Source organism: Buteo buteo, chromosome 27 (assembly GCF_964188355.1).
Source record: "Buteo buteo chromosome 27, bButBut1.hap1.1, whole genome shotgun sequence".
NCBI lineage: Eukaryota > Metazoa > Chordata > Aves > Accipitriformes > Accipitridae > Buteo > Buteo buteo.
Window position 1 is genome coordinate 11,199,991 of NC_134197.1, and position 11,239 is coordinate 11,211,229.

The 11,239-nt window shown below is 41.7% G+C and overlaps 1 protein-coding gene across 1 annotated transcript; it reads right to left on the reverse strand.

Annotated features, from left to right (window-relative positions):
• Positions 1-2,935: 2,935 nt before the first annotated feature.
• LOC142045339 (transmembrane protein 238-like) lies at positions 2,936-7,157 on the reverse strand. The gene is made up of 2 exons (XM_075058728.1): positions 6,757-7,157; positions 2,936-3,795 (listed from the first exon to the last, which is right to left on the reverse strand). Exons 1-2 carry the CDS (start codon positions 7,155-7,157, stop codon positions 3,786-3,788), a joined length of 411 nt encoding a protein of 136 aa, XP_074914829.1. The 3' UTR covers positions 2,936-3,785.
• Positions 7,158-11,239: the final 4,082 nt, after the last annotated feature.

Below are 11,239 nucleotides of genomic sequence, written 5' to 3' on the forward strand. Positions count from 1 at the left end.
GCACCATAGAGAGGAGCGGCTGGAAGGGCCGGAGCTGCTCTGTCCCTGCCGTCGGTGGTGCGGGCGGACCGAGGCAGAGGCGAGCAGCGGCGCGAAACGGGCGCTTGCCTGCCCGGTAGGCGGCGGGGCTGAAGCCGGGCGGCAGCGGCGGAAAGCTCTCCCGGCGCCACCGCTTGGGTCTTAACGCTGACACCTGGGGGTAACGATGGCGCTTGGCCGGTACCGGCACCGACAGCCGGCGCTTACAGGCGGCGGGGTCTCGACGGGCAGCGTCGGTAACCGCGTAAACCGGCGTCAGCGTTGGAGCTCGACACGGCCTGGGGAAGCAGGAATTCCCGACTTCACCATCACGACACGACGGAGGGGCCAGGCTTTAAGTTCATTCACAGGCAAGCCCCCCTGACGCGGCAGGTGGCGGCGCGGGCAGTTACCGCCAGAGCGGGCCGGGGCCGCGCGAGGCCCCTCACCACAGCCGGGTCGCGACACCGAGGCCGACGGCCGACCGTTAGAGGCGGGTTTTTCAACTGAAAACGGCAGTACGGCAACTTAGAGGGGAGAGGAGGAAAAAAAAAAATCCAGACAACTTACTGGCTGTTAAAGAGGGCCGAGTATCCGCCCTAAACCAGACTTCGACCTCGGGAAACAACCGGGCATCGGCTGGAGCAGAGGCGCAGGGTGTTAGAGCAAGATTTCTGGGTGTCTTCATCCTCTCTGTGTGGGCTAGGTCTATATTAAAGCACAACACTGGTAGCTGTAGCATTCTTTAAATGCTCTAAATAAAAATGTGTTACGGACTCTTCGGTCTCTGAACTAGTAACTGCTTTTCCTCTCAAAACACTGTGTATACACACACACACAAATAACTACTGTTGAGGAAATCATTAATGGCATTTATTTCAAAGGCCACGGTTTGGGGTTTTTTGTTTTTTAAATACACATCAACTGACTGTATTAAAGGATGTAGCAGCTTGGAGATCATATAATTCAAAAGGAATTAAACATTAGATGCGTAAAAGCCTTCAGTAACTTTCACAACCTGGATGGAAGCATGCATTTTCTGTGTAGTTGTTCAGTAATGTTCAATCTGCTCAAAATGTGTTTGTTTTTTGTTTTTTTAATTCAGTTGAATATGTAATGTTTACTTCTCCAATTCACGTAACTACAGTGACATATGACATGATTTGAACTTAGCCCTCTTAACCAGCTGTACATAGTTGCTTATTCTCTACACAAGCTGCTACTGCAATAATTATCTTCCTCCCAGCAACTCTCACTCCCAGAAGTCACATCAAACAGATTTTTGTAGAATTTACTAATTAATTTAATTTCTCCCTGGAGAAGACATATTCCAATTTAAGTAAACCATATATACCACATTAAAACCTTCTTTAGATACAGTCCACATCTAAAGAGTCTAACAACAAGCTTTTAATCCTTTCTACATAATTACGAGTTAGGGGTTTGGCTTTTTTCCTTTAGTGGAGTATAGGATACCGTTTTGATCTAGTTTTAAGGCTTAACCAGCAAGAAAAAAACCTCCTACATAATCATGCTCCTGTAACCAGAGTTTCCTTCCTTGCTGTGTTTTTAAAGAGAGTGCATAGGACTGTCCTTTAAAGGAATTCTAGTTTCAGATGCAAAAGTCTGTGTTCACACAACAGCGAGCAGTCCTAAGCATGTACAAGTGCGTCTTTCCAATCAACAATATAAACATTCTTTGAATGGACCTTGTGCTGCATTGAGCTACAACTGTTAAGGATACCAGGGACTAAAATAGCGTTAAATATTTGTTAATGTTTAACTCCTAATAATTCAGTTGCCAGTTTCTATTTAGTATTAGCCTTCCTTATTTAGAAGGCAAATAGACTGCACAAAATGTTAACTGGCTTATACTTTAAAAAAGAAAGGATCATAGCTTACAATAGCTATTGTTGCTCCACAGCAAGTACTTTTTATCTCATTGTTTAGACACACCATACTAGTAACATTCTAGCATTCTGTGATTAACATCCTCCTTTACTGATGTCAGCTCCTATATTTAAAACATACATACTGTTCATAATTGTAAACATTTGAATCCCCCACAATTACTGAGTGAAGTTGCAACAGCCAACAACATTCTGGCTACCATCTTATGCAACAATCATTAAGTATTGATGCTGGATTTAAAATTAATTACATGGTAATCTACAGTGAATGAAAAGCCCTGCTCAATTCACTCCGGTAATTATGATTGCAATACTAGAGCAGAAAAATTTTTTTTCACCAGACTAAGTATGTGAATGGCTACACACAAAAGTTTTGGCTTAATTTATAGCTGCTACTAATCATTCCACTTATTAAACATTACATCTCATAATTCAGTTTACAAATGAAACTACAGGGAATCAGAAAAAGCAGTTATCTCTCTTCAGAAAAAATGTAACAAGAAAAATTATTGTGAATGACACTGAAATAGTGATCTCTAGGTTTTAAGGGAGGAGTTTGTTGGTTTTCTTTACATCAGACCATTGTAACAACACAGTGGTGTCACACTGCATTGACTAAAAGGAGGAAACAATTGTATACACCTCCTAAAAACTGCAGTTAGTAAAGAAGAAATCACATTACAGACCTTCAAGTTTAGAGTTCATCTAACTTTGTTGAAAAACTAAGAGCATTTGGAAAACGTTTAAAAATTAGAATATGCATAGAAAAGTAAGAAGTTACTCCAGTAATTTACAAGAGAACATTGAAAGACATTTCAAGAGTTCACAAGGAAGTACAGCCACAGTATTCTTAGTAAACATTTTCCTTAAATCCACCTCTAGTATTTGATGAGGTGTGGCATAAAAACGATTGTACATTAAAATTTTAAGACCTACCCATATTTGCTAATGGTGGGCTCAAACTCTGTGTTAGTTCAAAACCAGATGAACTCATGAGGAATTTCCCCACACAAGAATTTTAATTATCATTAATATTAATCTTTTCCCAGATGCTACTTATCAGTTACATCTAAATGTAAAATTGTTAATATTTTAAAAAGCATTGGAGTATTTGCTAATCGACAGGGTGGATTTTTTTGGTGGTTCTCCTCCCCAAATGCTTCAGCATTAGGAAAATAATTCCCAACAGCACTGGATTAAAAACGCTGCTTCTGAGAGTCATCATATTACATCATTTGCAACTATGAAGAATGTACTGGTATGCCAACATGACTATTTTTACATACCTACTTATAAAATCTCAAATTCCAGGTTATTCCAAAATAATGATGAAACTTTACAAGAGTCACTGTAAATTGTGTATTTACACTATAAACAACTTCTACATCTGCAACTTTGCATCAATAGTTTAACACAGATATTTTAAAAGCACCCTTACAAAATTATTGCACTGGCATCATAAAAATTCACAGTAAATTTAACTTCCAGACCTTGGTAAAACAGTGCAAGAGCTTTTCATTGTGCAAGAGCTTTTTATCCAAACATTCCCAGGTTATTAAAAATAAAAAAATCCTATATTACATGCTGCAGTGATTTTTCTGTGAATCAGGGTTGGAAGATCTAATTTATGTTTTGAAATGGTGAAAAATACCCACAAAAGAACTATCCAGTCCAACACTGAAATAGGTGCATTTGGCAGAGATATGGCTCTATATGTCCATTTTATACAGAGTCCATAATGGTTGCAGAGGTTATTCCACAATGAGAGAATCCTATTGCATTGAGTAAGGAATTCTCCTTCCATAATTTGCAGCACTTCCACCACTTTTAGAGGCAGTAACTTCGATAGTTGTGTCTTCAACAGATCCTGAAGATAATACATTAAGAAAAGGTTATTACAAAGTAGCCTTAGAACAAATAGTCATATAAAACTCTGAACTGTTATTTGAAGTCACTCTTAAATATATTTTTCCTCATGTTTAACAGCCAACTGGGACTCAAATAAAATACCCATGAAGTCAACAGACCATCTCCAATGGTGACTGAGTGTGGATGTCTCAATAAAGGCATAAGAATATAGCATGCAAGTAATATCTCCTCAGGATATTATCACAGCTGCCACTTACTGCCCCAAGTCTTTTTGAGCCAAGTACATTATCTATGCATCTCTTCTGTTTCTTCCTCTGGCTTTTTGAATCAGTACATTTTTATCTGTCACATTTCCCTATGCCAAATAATCCAACACTTCAATTACATAGCATGTGACAACTCATTGGTCCCTGCTTTGTCTTGGGAGAGGCATTCCCTATATACCTTTTCCATACCACTTATGACTGTATAGATGTCTAGAATATTTTATACTCTGCATCTCTTTTCAGGCTCAAGGATACTAATCTATTTGTTATTCCTTTAATATAATTCATTCCATATCTTGATAATTCTCACTCTTCTCACTCACTTTTACTATATAATTTTTAAGATAGGAAATCAGAACAGCATGCATTGTTCCATTAATAACTTCAGAAAGTTATTAATGGCAAGAACCAGAGAATTATCTAAGTGATAAAAATGCATAAATAGCTTCTGTAAAGAAACTTCCTTATTAAGGCAACAGTTAATTTTCCAAACACTTGCACTTTTTTTTTTTTTTTTTTTTTAATTAGGTGAAATTTGAAGTTAATGGCTCAGGAAGCTCTTCTAATGGCCAGTATGGTGGGGATGGGGGTATAGGGTTTGGGTTTTTTTGGTGGTGGTGGTTTGGGTTTTGGTTGGGTTTTTGGGGGGGTTGGTTGTTTTTTTTTTTGTGGTGGTGCTGGTTTTTTCCCTCCTCTCTCATGACAATATCTGCCCAAACATGTTTAACCCGTTTGGTTAAGTTCATAAAGATCTCCAGATGGGGAGAGGATTTGGTCGATCAGTAAGGAATGATCTGATTCAGACAGTTGTTTATGAGTAGATATGAAGTACTTCGAATGAGCTTACTTCAAAAGGGAACCCTGAATTATCTTTGGAAGTGCAACCATTTGTTATCCTTTATTTTACCTTGAAAGTAAAAACCACAGTGTTCATGTTACAATGTCTAACAACTCCTACACACTCCCTCTGTCTTGGTTCCTTTTGAATTACAATTAGTAATGCAATTGTACCAAAGTTTGTTTACTGTAGCATTAGAAGCTGCTGTTTACTTGGGAGAGCTTTTAATAAAGCACACTATACATCTGCCTCTATAGTTAATAATAAACCATAGATTATTTCCAATTAGAATCAGTAACATGTAAGATTTGAAATATTAAAAAAACAGATTAAACTTTCACTACTATATTACAGCAAAATACACATCTATGTAGGCATATTGAAAGTAGGTCCATCTACAGAGATAGCTTATTATCTGCTGAACTCAAAACCTATAATTGCCATAATGTTCAGATGAAAAAGGTTAGGCAGAGTCATTTAACAAATATCATTTCTTCCCTGCAAATATGGTTCTCTGTCAGTTCTAAACCAATTCCAGGGAAAAAAAAAGAGTCTAAAAAGAGGAGAATGACTCATTTTCAACAGTCTGTTTTCTAATTGCATATATAGTTAATAATAAACTACTTAGCAGTAACAAATCTCTTAAAGCTGTATTGCTGCTGTTCTTACTCCACTTCCTACAAGTTTTCTATTAAGCAATAGTTATCTGTATCATATTTCCCTACTGTTAGAACTTCATCTCAAGAAAATTCTGTGGCTTTCATGAAGGAAGATTATTTCCACATGAACTTTTCTGTAAACCAACAGTAGCTTCAGGATTTAGTTTCAAGGAGCAGCAGAAAAAGCTGACTTTGTACACAGTGAATCAGAACTGCATAATGTTCGGAATCCTTGAATAGTTCACTTAGTGCAAAATTGTTTTTACAATTCCTTCAGAAAAGGATTTTACACAGTGAAGTGAAAGCTTGACTCCCCCCCCCCCCGCAATTTTTAAGGCATTAAGCATGCTTTTCTTCCTAAATAAACATGTCACATTAATGAACACACTAGGGTATTTTGAAAGGCTTGATGATCTTCAATGATGTTTCGAAGCTGGACCTAGACACTTTCTTTGCACACTGGAGAGCAGCACATCTTTTTCAGATGACTGAGGTTCACAACAAGTAGTTTAACTATTGATTACATTTATGAGTTTCAAACTACTAGCTACAACTCTGCCCCTAAGTTAAATACAAGTCAGCATTTCGCCTTTTTTGTTGTTAATCTCCAAGAAAGAAGCATTTCACGTTGCTAAAGAGGGAGCTTCCCCTCACGAGAGCTCACGTGGGTAGTGATTAGTGGCTGTTCCATTACCCCACACTTAGTTCTGGCGGCATTTAGAGTTACCGTCAGGACCAGTTCACGATCAGTTCAGAACCGCATGGCTTCCGCGCTTGCGGTCTGACAGACCTCGCACTAAGCTCTCTGCACACCAGCTCCACCACACTCACACACGCTTTACTCCAGCTGGCCTCTTCCCTTCTTGGACGTCTACAGGAAGTATCATCCTTGCCTAATCAAATTTGGGACATCTCTCTCCGCCGGTTTCTAGTATCACCTGAGCTGAGAGAGATTCCCCGCAATTAAAAAAAAAGAAAAAGCGTCAGCTGCGAGCAAGTGGTTTAACGTAACAAGTTTTTATCTCGGGTAGGAGAGTTTTTTCTCAAGTTCCAGCCAGACGTAACACACACACACACACACCCCCCCGGGCTTCCCTTCCCCCGTCCCCTCTCGCAGGAGGCCCGTCCCGGCGCGGTGGCACGCCCCAGGACCGGCCTCACCGCGGCCCGGGCGGCGGCGGCCTCCCGGCTCTCACCTGCTGGGGGCGGCGGGGCGGCCCCGCGGGCCCCCGGCGCGCTGGAGCTCCAGGTCGGCGGCGGCGGCGCGGGGGCGCGGCGAGGGGGCGAAGGCGGAGGAGAGGCGGAGGCTGAGGCCGTGCACCAGCCCCCGCAGCAGGCTGTCCCCGCGACCCTTGGGCGGCGCCAGCCCCACGTCGTCGCGCAGCTCCTCCGGCGGCACCTCCAGGTTTCCCGCGTACCAGAACACCCACCAGACGAGGCTGAGGAAGATGCCGATGCCGCCCGCGTAGATGAGCAGGTCGGAGAAGAACACGTCGGCGAACACGCCGGCCAGCAGCACCGCCAGGCCCAGCGCGTCGAAGGCCAGCGCCAGCCAGAAGGCGGCCACGCAGCGGCCCAGCCCGCCGGGGGCCGCCATGGCGGGGGGAGCGGCGGCGCCACCGCCGCCTCGGGCCGCCCGCACCTGAGGGGAAGGCGGGGCGCGGCGCCGCACCTGAGGGGGACGGCCGGGCCGCGCCCCCCCGCTTGCACCTGCGCGCGGGGCCACGCCCCCTGGCGGAGGGGCTCTCGCCGCGCCCCGGCGGCCGCTGAGGTGGAAGGCGGGAGCCCCCCCCCCCCCGCCGCCGTCGCCCTCAGGGCTGCCCCGCGGAGCGCCGCCGCCGCCGCTTATCTGAACCCGCTCGAGGGGTGGCTGGCCGGCCTTCGTTCGTCGAGGCCCCGTGCCTACAGCTGGGCTCTCCCCGCCGGCCATGTTGGGCGCCGCCTGACAGGCCCCTTCCTCCTGCCCCCGACCCGGGGGGGGCGGCTGGCTCTTCCAGGCCGTTGCTCCACTTCGTGGGAGAGTAGCGGGGACGGGCGTTGAAGATTGGGCTGTAGTGACCGCCAGCACTTTGGAGTTGAGGCGTCCCTTGCAAGCGGTGGTCTCTGCCGTTTCCTTGTGCGGGTGAGCGTGAGAGACGCAGCTGGGCCCATTCAACTGTTTCCAGTTGAGGCGGTGTCACCTTCCAAAGGGGGGTGAGGTCTTTGCCTTAGTTTGCTCGGATACCCTAGAAGGGAGGCGCTCCAAAAAAGGTGGTCTTGAGATGGGCGTCCATCTTGTAGACCTCCACACTTGCAAGAGGAGGTAGCTATTAGTAGGCAGCAGAGATTTGCAAGACGGTTATAATGGGCATCTGCAAAGTCTTATAGGCAATAACTACGTGCTTGAGGAGGTTGGCCTAAAAAGGGTAGTTAGAATACAACTTCATGCTAACAAGCAGGAAACTAGTTGTGAATGCAAGATGAAAAATCCAGCAAGTAAAACAGTTATGTAAAAGGCAAAATGCATATTTCAGTTTGCTCTTTTGCCAGTTAATGACCTAGTACATATCTTCTAACGCTCCCAAGCCCTCAAGCGCAAGAACTATATTTGGCCATAGGCTCTCTTGCGCATAGTCTCATGAGGCCCTTATATCTAACAGTTTGTTTAATGATGGATAAGCCACGCTGTTCCAGTAATTAGAAATATCAAGCCAATGGAAAGACTGACAGGCCTAAAAGCATATGCAGCTTCCGTGTATTTGTGGATGTACAGTATGCCAAGAACGGTGCTGCTGAGGAAGACTATTCCTCCAATGACAATGAGTGCTATTGGTTTACTATGATATAACACTTGGTTCACTTACTGCTCCTGCTGAACATTGAGAACCAAGACTAAGTAAAGCCACTTCTTCGTTAATGACTGCCTCTGTAACTGACATTATTCCATGAAAGCTGTCCTTAGGAAACCATAAGCTAAAATCCTCTTAAAACCAAAAAAAAGTTAAAATCATTCCAAGTACTTCAACAATAAAATATCTTTCACTTTGAGACCTCATACCACTTCTATCTTGAGAAGAATTATGATACCAAAAAGCCTATACTGCTATTCTTCCTGATTATTTTCAAGTGTCTTTGGGTTTTAAAGTTTAAACCTGGCTTCAGTAAAACACCTATGGTTCTACTTCTGCCTCATATTATGGTGCTAGATAACCACCTAACTTTTGTCCCTCTCAAAAGTGTAAGAGAAAGACTATAATGTACCAGCTATCCAAGTATGAGTGAGGTTCATATACCTGCTTAGTTTGGGTGGGTTTATTCCATTAGAATCAGCATAGCTTTTAGGAAGTCAAGCTAATTTTAGCATTACATACTTATCCTGATGGCAGTAGGAATTCTAATAATCATATACAACCTTAAAAGAAATAATCACAACCATTTTGCCTAATGTGAAAATTGATGGAGTGAGAAGGCAGATCTAATTACAGTAGAATAAAAAATACTTAAGGAATTTTAAACAGAAATCAGTATTAATAATCTTCACTCAGATTCTCTGGAAAAACAGCTATTTAAGTCATAGTTCTAGCCCTGTGGCATTCTTATTGTGTGCCCCAAACCTACCTCCCCCTGGTGCCCAAGATGTAATTAACTCCTATAAAATGAGTTTGTGAACAAGTTTTCTATTATCTTCTCTGCATCCCTCCTGCCAAGGCTTTGGTTTGATAATATTCAGGTATTTGCTTTATTATTAGTTGTTATTCTTCCTGGTAATGCTGAACTTCAGGGCTAATCTGAAAGTGTAAGTTACATTGTCACCCTCATCCTACCAAACATGCGTACAAATATAGTGATTTCTATAAGCATGGCAGAAAGCTTACAGACCAGCTACAGGCATAAACTAGTCTATGTTTTTTTTTTCTAGACAGATGGTATTTTTCTTCCCTATTTATCTGTCCATGGAAATTCATTTTTCAGCAAGACCTCAATATTATTCAGAACACGACACTGCTGAAGTTACTAACACATTGAATGTACCTCCATTTGATTCTTTTTTAAAAATGCACCCAGCTATATAAATCAGAGTAGAAGTTAATGTAGTTTTTAAGTTTTTCCTCTTTTGCAAAAGCAGTTCAGCAGGCTTTTGGTGGGGGGGGGTGAAGAAAGGCACTTTGGCTTCAGTAGAGTAGTAAGTTGCAAGGTACCTGCACTAAGTTGTTTCACCGTAGTTTAACACTTACTGCAGTCTTTTGAAAGACTTGCTTCCTAACTCCAGTTTATCTCTGTGAGGAACATGAGTTAGTTCCCACTTTAATACAAGTATGGAGAACAAATGAGCAATACAGAATCAATTCTTGTCAAAACAACCACACTGTGTGCTACTAGAGAAAGTATTTTGGTAGTATCTTTATTAAACCCTTCAAATAAAAGCAAAGACTCCTTGCAGCAGCTTGTCCTTAATCTAAGAGTTTAGTTTAAACTCTTCCAGCAAATTTTAATAACAAAACAGAATACTTCTTTTTTTTAAAAAATTAGAATGTTGATATTTTGAAAGTTATCAACTTCCTCTTCCCTTCTAGCTTCCATACGGCCACTCTGCTTTCAGTACTTCTAAAAAGGACATGAACTCACTCACATTAATGATACACAAAAAAATTTTGGCTATTACCCCATCTCCACAAAGTACTTAATGCAAGGATACGTGAGCTGTGTAAAGAAAGCACTGTTTAGATATATCTTGACAATTCTGTATTTTAAAAATATTATTATTCTACACTCTTAATAAAGTTAACAGACAGATTTTTCTATTAAAAAAACACAAACAAATAGTACTATTGAAAATTTTGCATAAGAATTTAACCAAAGTCCCCTTTTTAAATTCAGAATTATGGGGCTCCTAATAGAACTTGCAGTAATACAGCTTTATTGTAAGGCTGATAATTTTACTAGCCATACTATAAATGGCTTTTATAGTTCATTCCTCCGTTCTTTCCACCTTCAATTTTTAAATACAATAAAGACTGTAAGGTCAAAGATAGAGTACCTTAAATTATTCAGATGTCTATTAAACCTTTCCCCTCCTATTTCCAAAATCAGTCAGAACAAGTATTACAGGAGTAAAAACGGTTGGTCTATAAGAATTTATACATAAACATACCAAATTTGCTTTAGTTTCCTGATGGTCATTCCCAGAAATGTCCTTACAAAGGCTCAAACATGACTACTGCACACTAGCTGTTCACGTTAAGACTGAACTTAATACTCACCAATGCGCCTTGCAGAGCTAAACCAGCTCAGCCCTTGGGGAGGTGTTTTCCATCTTAGCTGCTTCTGCTAGCATAGAAAATTCAGTTATCTTTGCTAAAAGAGCATTTATACTGAAGACATGGATTGGCGATTTGGTCCTTACACTAGCCAGTTGAAATTAGTTTACTGAAAGCAATTGCTTTTTACACCTGATTTGATTCTGTAATGCATCCGCAATAGGCACAGCTTCAACCTGAATGAATGTTTTTCATATTTTGTCCTTTCTTGATTAGCAAAGTGACAGGTTTTCCCAGGTCTCTCAAACAAGCAAGAAAAACATTACTAAGAAGTAGTTTCCTGAATAAACATAACAAATTTAACTCCATCATTCAACACTGATCTTCAATACATACAGTGCACTGAGAAGTTGAGAAACATACCTCCCAGTAACAATGGTGA